We start from the raw sequence: 9,906 nt of genomic DNA, 5'->3' as shown, positions 1-9,906 counted from the left end.
TGACCTCAGTGGTCCCAATGCCCAGAGTGGCCACAGTGGTCATAGGAGCCAAAGTGGCCATAGTGGCTGCGGTGGCCACTGTGGCCTCAGTAATTACAGTGACCACGGTGGCCAGAGTGGCCTTGATAGCCGTGGTGGCCTCATTTCTCTGGGGGTCCTGGTGGCCTTCATGATCACGGTGGCCACAGTGGCCACCAACACCACAGTGACCACCAACACCACAGTGACCTTGGAGGCCTTGTGGCTCAGAGGGTTCTGGTGGTCACTGCCATGGCCACGGTGGCCAAGAGAAGCCCCCCAAGGTGAGGGGGGTCCCTGGGGATGCTCCCACCTGGGTGGAAGAAGAGGAGGGTCATGGGGGCCTGGGGGAGGGACAGGGGTGGCAGGGGGGCCCTGAGGGCATCAGAGGGGGCCATAACGGGGTCCCTGTTCCCTGTGCCCTTGTCCCCCCAGCCCCAGGGGCGTCCCCAGCACTGGATGTCCCTGTCCCACTCACCTGGCTCTGGGTGTCCCCATCCCCTGTGCCCAGCAAAGGCTGTCCCTCTCCTTGTCCCCCGCGCTGGGTGTCCCTGTCCCCCACCCACAGTGGCTGTCCCTGTCCCCTCCTGGCCATGGGTGTCCCCAGCCCTGTGTGTCCTTGTCCCCAGCCCTCACTGAGTGTCCCTGTCCCCCCAGGTTGTCCCCGTGGCGTCACCTCGCAGCCACTCGCAGTTGTAGTTGCTGTGGGTCCTGGTGGAGTTGAGCATGATGTGCACCTTGTCCCCATCCGGGACAACAAAGGTGACCTTGAAGGTCTCGAAGGGTTGGATCAGCACCTGCTTCTTGCTCGGATCGGAGGAGAAATCCTGGACATCCACGCTGTGGCACGTGGCCACCTGGAACACCGTGTCCATTCCACCGTGACCGTCACCTCCGCAGGGTGACATCGGCAGGAACTGACCGAACCGGACGCTGTCACGGTGCCTCGAACCGGAGCCCGCTCACGCCCTGGATCAAACAGCGGCGCTGCCGTCCCTGAATGTCCCTCAGCTCCGCCAGGGCATCGGTCAGCAGGAAATGCAGCGCTTTGAAGTGGAAGTTGTCCCGGTATTCCCGAGGGGAGCTCCCGGCCTCTCGCACGGCCGCGTTGAACTCCTCATACACGTCATCCATCGTGTAGGCCATGAGGGCGATGGCCTGGGCTGGGGACGACAGAGGGGACACACAGGACCCCTTCTCCTGCCACTCGGCCGTGGCCTTTGCCCAGACCTGGGCGAACAGAGGGTTCTGCTGCAACTCAGAGCGGTTGAGGGCCGGCAAAGCCGCGGTCATGGCAGGGCCACAGCCCTGGTACTGGTCATCGAAGGAGTTCTGGGCCATGTCCAGGGGCACCACCTCGATGGCCGCAGTGGCCACGGTCATTGCCAGCAGGGCCAGGGTGTGAGCCAGGGGAGCCATGGAGGGGAGAGGCCACGGGGAGCTGAGTGGGGCACAGAGGGACACAGAGGGGACACTGAGGGGACACTGAGGAGATACTGGGGGACACTGGGGGGACACTGAGGAGATACTGGGGAACACTGGGGGACACTGAGGGGGTACTGAGGGACATGGAGGGTTCCTTGGTGAGAGGCTGGGGAGAGGAGTGGGGTCAGCCCAAGGGGAGGGGAGGCAGCCCCAGCCAGGAGTCCCCTGGACATGTCCTGGGACTGTGATCCCAAATCCTGGGCTCACTTCTGCACCCCCCAGTGTCCCCCAGCCCCCCCCAAGACCCCAATCCCACTCCCACAGTCTCCTGTCCCCCCTGGTGTCCTCTCATCCCCCCCAGGACCCTGACCCAAACCCTGAGGTCACTCCCTGACCCCTCAGTGTCCACTTCTGCTGCCCTCAGGCCCAAATTCCCCTTCCAGTCCCGTGACCCCTTGGGTATCCCCCCAAGACCCCAACCCAATTCCAGGGCCTGCCTCCTGCCCTACCCAGTGTCCCCCAGCCCTCCCATGGCCCCAGTCCCACTCCTGCTCCCATGTCCCCTCTGCTGCCCCCAGGACCCCAAACCCACTCCCACCATCCCCTGTCCCCCCTCACTTTCCCCCACACCACCCCATGACCCCAGTCCCAGTCCCGTGACTCCCCCAGTGTCTCCCCAGGGCCCCAGTCCCGATGCCACGGGCCCCTGTCCCCCCCCAAGTGTCCCCGGGGTCCCCCCAGCCCCCGATACCGAAATCGGCCGGAGTGAGCTTCCTGACAGAACTGGAGGGAGCAGAGAGCCGGAATTCTGTATCGGTGCTGGACTCACAGCGGGTCTGTCCTGGTCTAAATATTCATTAAAATGGGCCCCCCAATCTAACACAGGCACAGCAGCTTTCCTGGAAATCATTGGCATGGCTCCACCTCTTTCTAAGAATCCTCTTATTGCCCTGGGGAGTCATAAAAATGGGGTTTCCGGGGATCATTTTCACTGGGTGACCCAATATCCCAAATGACCTCGCCTCGATCTTTCGCTTTGGGCACGTGCTGCTCCTCCTGTGTTACAGAACTCGCCAAGAGCCCCACTGGAGTTCCCTTTATCTCTTTCTCAGGTGCTTCTGGCAGCGTTTATCATCCTGTGTCAGCACTTCTACATCCTTTATCTTCTTTGCTCGTCCATCTTTCAGCTCCACCGCAGCCCCTTCAGGGGAACTGGAACTTTCTATTCCCTCGCTTCTTTCTCACCCCCAGGACCCCAATCCCGCTCCCACGGTCCCGTGTCCCCCAGTGCCCCCCGTCCCTCTCCCCACTGCTCACTGAGCCGCTGTCACACCTCCGATACCAAATGGGGTGCCCTATCAGAGGACACCCCTGTAGGAACCCCGAGCTGGGGAGGAGCTCTTTGGGGAGTGCCTGGGTGACTTCCCTGGCCTTGGTGCGGCAGGGGAAGCGCCTGGAAAAGGGATCCACCGGCACCAGGAGATACCTGAATCCTCGCTGGCCATTTGCCAGCAATCCCCGGCAGCGTTTCCTCTTTCAGTGCTCCCTGGGGGCAGCGTTTTTGAATTCCCAGGGTTATTTTTAAGGCAAATTGGGATTGTTCTCTCACGGACCTGACAGGTTTTTTGTGCTGCGTTCACTGAGTATCTGTGCCCGCAGGTCTGTCCCCATCGCTCGGTCTCCCCAGGGTTTGCTGGTGCTTTTCTCCCTTACCCATTGCAGCATCAGCTGGGGCGGGACTGGCCTGGCTATTGGGGGTCACCACCCTCTTTACTGTGGGCTTTTAGATAAGCAGCCAATTCTCAATCTGCCCGACTCCAGCCAGGGCTCCCCTCTGGCAGTGAAACTCCTTGCTCAGGTACAGGTGGTGGCACCGGGACGCTTTGTCTCCTGCAGCTTTACCTGTCCCTTTCCTGCACGGATTGGGCAATCCCCAAGCTGGTGTGCCCTGGGTACGGCCACTTCTTTGGGCAGCTGGGTGGCATCAAGGAGGGACAATATTTCTTGAATATTTCTTGTTGATATTTAGTCGGAGATCCCTGTGCTGTTAACAGACCTCTCTCTCCATTTGGCTCCCTGGCCATGAACGCTGCTCAAAGCAGGTTTCCCCTGGATTCAAGGCTTTGCTCCTCTTCCTGCTGCCAGCTCCAGGGCTCCTCGTAGCACTGCGAGCTCCGCCCTTTGTTCCACATCTTTTTGCGGTTACGGTGTGCGGGGTATACACAACTCACTTCTGTCCCCAGGTCCATTTCTGGGCCTCCTGGATGAGGAGAGCAGTCGCTGCTGCAGCTCACGGGCATCCGGGCCAGTCCTGGCTGATGTCCAGCTGTTTGGAAAAGCACCCCACAGGTCTCCTGCAGTCTCCCCCACCTTCTGAGCCAGGACTCCAAGGGCCCGGTGCTGTCGCTGGTGCACAAAAAGCTCCAAGGGCTTTGTTAGGTCCGGAAGCCCCATGGGAGGTGTGGACGTCAGGGCCGTCTTTGAGTTACAGAAGGTGTGTCCACCCTCAGGAGTCCTTCTGGGTGTCCTTTAAAAGCTCACTCAGTGGTTTAACTAAACCCGCAATTTGAGCCCCACAGTCTGCACCAGCCCGACAGTGCTCTCGAGGCTCGGGCGGCCGCAGGCTGGGGTACCTGTCAGGTGGCCTCGTTTCTGTCCCTTCCCAGTTTCCGCTGGCCTGGAATTATTCCAGACCCCCGGTAGGGAACCTGCTGCCTCACGATCAGAGCTTTGTCCTGGGACGCTCCTTAGCCCCCTTGGCGTGGGGAATTTAGAGGACTGGTGGTCGATTCCACGCGCTTTGCTTTCGTTTCAGTTGCTAACAGGATGTCATCCACATCCTGCGGGACCAACCCTTCGGGTTCTCCTCCTTCCAGGCCTCGAGTTCTTCTGCAGTTGGTTCCCAAAAGTCGTTGGGCTGTTTTTAAATCCTCGTGGTGACACAGTCCAGGTAGGCTGAGTCTTTGGGCCAGGCTGGGGATTTTCCCACTCAAAGGCGAAAATGGCCCGGCTTTGTTTATCAAGGGGTTTGCAAAAGAAGCCATCCTTCAAACCCATCGCTCTGAGCCACTGGTAAGGGCTCTGAGCCCTCTGTAAGGGCTGCTAACAGGGTGCAGGGCCGGGCTGCAGCGGGGTGGGCATCCTGGACTGTGTGGCTGTTTGCTCGGAGGTCTCGTATTGGTGCCGTACTTCAGACCACTTTCACTGCTGCTTTCGGGGCTCTTAGGAAAGAGAGATGGGACTGTAGCAGTTACACACGATTCATTACTTAAAATAACAAACAAGCAGCAGTCCCAGAGGCGTGAGATTTAGTGACAAGTCGCCTTAACAAGAAATACTCACAAGATCCGAGGTTACGTCGGAATTTATAACTTTCTAATCCAATAGGAGCTTAAAAGGAAACTTTGTTTTGACTTGACGACCTATCATTTGTAATACTTTGTCACTGCACTGCAGCTGTGTCTCAACCAATGGCTTGTCATGTCACATCCACACAGATACTTCTATCATAACATCTAAATTCTTAAACTATAAAATCACATTATTATACTTAAAACCCTCCACCATAACACACCCAACACATACTTTTACTTATAACGTAGGTTTGTAATTCTCTTGCTTCAGGTCAATAAATCTCTGCCAATTCTGCCAGACCTAATCTCTTCCAGGGCTGTGAATCAAACCCACCACTGACCGCAGGAGTCTTTACTCCTCTGTTTCCCACAGTCTTGTACTAGCCTGTACCTGTCCGTCCCAGGCTTTTTAAGTGGCAAGATAGGAGTGTTCGATTCTGACTCACATTCTGTCAATAAACCAAATTCCCCGAGTAGTTCTGTTAGGCCCTCAATTCCTCTCCCAGCTTCTGATTTTAAAGGGCATCGGTTCTGCCTTCCCCATTTGGATCCAGGGTTTAGGGTTGTTACAAACGAGTGCTTGAGATCACTTAAAAATCACCTGCAAGGGCATCAGCAAAACCCAGATTTTAATATGAAGTGACAGCACGAAGTTCATCGGCAAGAGTCACTCTGCTGCTTACAGGGCAGTTCAGGCACACCACAGAAAAAAAAACAACAACAAAACCAAAGCAAATCCAGGCAATCAAACCCAAAATGACCCGAGCACTGTCCGTGGGTGTGGGTGCGTTTGGGTGCCTGTGGCAGAAGGACAGCGAGGGCGAGGATAAAGGGAACACGGCCAGAAAGCTTCACAGAGCTCAAATGTAGCAGCACTGAGACCTAACTTATACCTTCACCTTAAGGGACACCTTAAATGTAACTCATACCTTAAAATCAGCAGTTTGACAAAGGGACAACGCTAAACTTACACCTAACTTAACCTTAACTTAAATTTAATTTGTGACTTGCCAAGACGATGAAGGGAACTCCAGTGGGGCTCTTGGCGAGTTCTGTAACACAGGAGGAGCAGCACGTGCCCAAAGTGAAAGTTTGAGGCGAGGTCATTTGGGATATTGGGTCACCCAGTGAAAATGACCCCCAGAAACCCCATTTTTAGGACTCTCCAGGACCATAAAAGGACACCCTGGAGGAGGTGGAGCCATGCAAATGATTTCCAGGAAAGGTGCTGTTTCTGTGTTAGATGGGGGGCCCATTTTAATGAATATTTATAATTATGGTGGATTAATACCCGGCGGCAAAGTCTCCCCGACCTGCAGGAGCAGGAGAGACTCACTGTGAGTCCAGCACCGATACAGAATTCCGGCTCTCTGATCCCTCCAGTTCTTTCAGGAAGCTCACTCCGGCCAATTTCGGTATCGGGGGCTGGGGGGACCCCGGGGACACTTGGGGGGGGACAGGGGCCCGTGGCATCGGGACTGGGGCCCTGGGGAGACACTGGGGGAGTCACGGGACTGGGACTGGGGTCATGGGGTGGTGTGGGGGAAAGTGAGGGGGGACAGGGGATGGTGGGAGTGGGTTTGGGTCTGGGGACGGGCCGAGGGGGACACTGGGGGGCTCAGGGAGTGACCCCAGATTTGGATCAGGGTCCTGGGGGGCTGAGGGGACGTGTAACCATGGGAGTGGGTTTGGGCTTCTGGGGGGCCAGGAGGACATGGCACTGTGGGAGTGGGGTCCCTGGGGGGCTGGGGGGCTTTGGGGGGTCCAGAAGTGAGCCCAGGATTTGGGATCATGGGCCCAGGACATGTCCAGGGGTCTCCTGGCTGGGGCTGCCTCTCCTCCCCCTGGGCTGACCCCACTCCCCTCCCCAGTCCCTCCCTGAGGAACCCTCCCCATGTTGCCTCTGTGTCCCCCCAGTGTCCCCCAGTATCTCCTCAGTGTCCCCCCAGTGTCCCCCAGTATCTCCTCAGTGTCCCCTCTGTGTCCCCTCTGTGTCCCTCTGTGTCCCACTCAGCTCCCCGTGGCCTCTCCCCTCCATGGCTCCCCTGGCTCACACCCTGGCCCTGCTGGCAATGACCGTGGCCACTGCGGCCATCGAGGTGGTGCCCCTGGACATGGCCCAGAACTCCTTCAATGACCAGTACCAGGGCTGTGGCCCTGCCATGACCGCGGCTTTGCCGGCCCTCAACCGCTCTGAGTTCCAGCAGAACCCTCTGTTCGCCCAGGTCTGGGCAAAGGCCACGGCCGAGTGGCAGGAGAAGGGGTCCTGTGTGTCCCCTCTGTCGTCCCCAGCCCAGGCCATCGCCCTCATGGCCTACACGATGGATGACGTGTATGAGGAGTTCAACGGGGCCGTGCGAGAGGCCGGGAGCTCCCCTCGGGAATACCGGGACAACTTCCACTTCAAAGCGCTGCATTTCCTGCTGACCGATGCCCTGGCGGAGCTGAGGGGACAGAAGTGTTATGATGTGTTCCGGGGGGTGAGGAATAAGCAGTTCAAGGCTCAGCGGGGCCAGAAGGTCCGGTTTGGTCAATTTGCGTCAACGTCGCTTTCCAAAGCTGTCGCCCAGCGCTACGGCACAGACACGGTGTTCCAGGTGCACACGTGCCACGGTGTGGACATCCAGCGATTCTCCAGCTTTTTTAATGAGAAGGAGGTGCTGATCCCACCCTTCGAAACCTTCGAGGTCACCGATGTCACCCAGGACAAGAAGGGGGCACGGATCTGGCTCAACTCCACCGGGACCCACAGCAACTACAACTGCGAGTGGCTGCGAGGTGATGGCACAGAGGGGACAACCGGGGGGATGGGGACACCCGTGATAAGGCCCAGGGGACACTGACACCCACTGGGGATGGGGGACAGGGACACCCAGCCCTGGGGACACCCACTGTGGGCAGGGGACACCCATGGTAGGGCGCAGGGGGTGGGGACACTCGCTGCCAGCTGTGGGGACACTCATTGAGAGCGTGGGGACAGGGACACCCATGACAGGGCACAGGGACGGGGACCCCCACACCTGGGAGGGGCCAGGGACACTCCTGCCGGTGGGGACAGGGACAGGGAAAGGGACAGACACAGGGAGCTGTGGGTACGAGGCTCGTGTGCTGGACACGGCTGAGCTGGGACTCCCCCATGGCAGCCCCTGAGCCCCCCTGAGCCCTGTCAGCCCCCGTCACCCCTCATGGCACCCCTGACCCCCCCTGAACCCCTGCCACTCTCTGCCACCCCTCATGGCACCCCTGACCCCCCCTGAACCCCTGCCACCCTCTGTCACCCCTCATGGCACCCCTGACCCCCCCTGAACCCCTGCCACCCTCTGTCACCCCTCATGGCACCACTGACCCCCCCTGAACCCCTGCCACTCTCTGTCACCCATCATGGCACCCCTGACCCACCCTCACCCCCCCCTCACCCTCTGTCACCCCTCATGGCACCCCTGACCCCTGCCACCCTCTGCCACCCCTCATGGCACCCCTGACTCCCCCTGACCCCTGTCACCCCTAAAGCCCACCATGACCCCCCTGACACCCCCTGGCTCCCTGTACCCCCCATGCCCCCCGACACCCTGTCACCTGTGACCTCATGGCCCCCGTCTCTCCTGTCACTCCTCAGCCCCCATTATGGCCCTCCCTGACCCCCTCACTCCCCCCATTGACCCCCTGACCCTTGTCTTTGTCCCCCCAGATGGGAGCGGCCCCAGGGACCCCCCCCTCCTTGGAGGGCTTCTCCTGGCCACCACAGCCCTGGCAGTGGCCAGCAGGATCCTCTGAGCCACGAGCCCATCAAGGTCACCACAGTCCCTGTGGCCACCATGGCCACCAAGGCCACCAGGACCCCCAGAGCAACGAGGCCGCTGCTGTGCCAATTCCCGGGGGCGATTTAAAGGCCACAGACAGCAGTGGAAGGAATGTTGTTCTTTTACCACGGATATACAGGCAACACAAGAGTAAAACCATTGATCCAATAAAACTCCGCGCTCGGCTTTAGCCACAAGCAAGAGTAAGCAAGGCAAGGCAGCTGATGGTTACTGTACGAGAGAAAGGAGAGCGACTGACACGGGTCCATCAGCAATTGCTGAATCTTTACCATCACCCAGATCCGCAGTCGCTGGGGAGCCCCGGCTGCAGCGAGGAGCTGGAGAACCCTCCCAGCAACTGGGACATTCCTGCCCCGAAAGTGGGCCCAGCTTTTATAGGCCCGAGTCAGCAAGCCCAAGTGACCTGGTTCTATTTTTAGCACAGAAACTCCTGGATCTGATGGCGCACGTCCCGACCAGCAGGGGCCCGGCCTTGGCCAGCGCCCAGGCCTCAGCGGGGAGGGTTTCCCCTGAAATCCCCAACAGACCGGCCTCCATTCACGGAGTTGGGAAAGAGTCTGAAAATCACTCACACCTTGCCGAGAACTACACAAGGTTCTACAGAGGCAGCCTAAGGGCCTCAGGCTGGTTTTAGCTAAATAATAATGGTGGTGTTAATCACACAGAGGCCGGGATTCACGTTGTAAGGCAGCTCTGGCTGAGGCCTGCTGCTCAGGCCTCAGCACATCGCCCACCAAGGCCACCAAGGCCACCGTGGCCACCACTGCCAACATGGTCACTTTGGCCACCAGGAGGACACTGTGAGGCCACTGTCGCCACGTCTGTTGCCATGGTCACTGTGGCCACCACAGCCACTCTGGCCACCAGGGTCACTGTAAGCACCAAGGTCACTGTGGCCACCGTGATTCACCAGAAGGATCCCCCTGACCCACGAGGCCACTGCAGGCACTGTGACCAGTGTGGCCACCAAGGCCACTCTGCAAAGCAACTCTATGAAATCATTCTATTGAAGCAATTTTACACAATAATCCTATCAAAACAGTTGTATGGAATAATTCTGTCAGAGCCAGCACAAAGAGACAATCCTGAGGCGGGGCTCGGGGTCACTGCCCACACCAGCACCCCTGGGACGGTCTCTCTCGCTCAGCCTTGTGGAGAATCCTCGGGGAGCATCCCCTTCCCGAGGGAGGAACTGCTCCCGCATTTCATCCCACACAGGAATGCAGGAGAGGAATCTCTGCCTGAGCGGGGACTGGACGTTGCCAGGGCCGGCTGATCGATGGCCGGGC

General features: G+C 58.8%; 2 protein-coding genes across 2 annotated transcripts; one reads left to right on the top strand and one right to left on the bottom strand.

The window, feature by feature from the left end:
• Nucleotides 1-245: 245 nt before the first annotated feature.
• On the bottom strand, nt 246-1,446 carry LOC309578585 (GPI-linked NAD(P)(+)--arginine ADP-ribosyltransferase 1-like; the record flags this gene model as incomplete). Its single annotated transcript, XM_082291328.1, has 3 exons — nt 985-1,446; nt 695-875; nt 246-331 (listed from the first exon to the last, which is right to left on the bottom strand). The coding sequence occupies exons 1-3, from the start codon at nt 1,435-1,437 to the stop codon at nt 246-248; spliced, it is 720 nt and encodes a 239-aa protein (XP_082147454.1). The 5' UTR covers nt 1,438-1,446.
• Nucleotides 1,447-6,823: 5,377 nt separating this feature from the next.
• LOC309579176 (NAD(P)(+)--arginine ADP-ribosyltransferase 2-like) lies at nt 6,824-9,230 on the top strand. The gene is made up of 2 exons (XM_082292287.1): nt 6,824-7,574; nt 8,485-9,230. The coding sequence occupies exons 1-2, from the start codon at nt 6,833-6,835 to the stop codon at nt 8,568-8,570; spliced, it is 828 nt and encodes a 275-aa protein (XP_082148413.1). The 5' UTR covers nt 6,824-6,832; the 3' UTR covers nt 8,571-9,230.
• Nucleotides 9,231-9,906: the final 676 nt, after the last annotated feature.

This window comes from Coloeus monedula (assembly GCF_965178545.1).
Source record: "Coloeus monedula genome assembly, chromosome: 1".
NCBI classification, from domain to species: Eukaryota; Metazoa; Chordata; class Aves; order Passeriformes; family Corvidae; genus Coloeus; species Coloeus monedula.
Note: the sequence above shows the minus strand (reverse complement) of the source record. Positions and strands in the feature narration are given on the sequence as shown.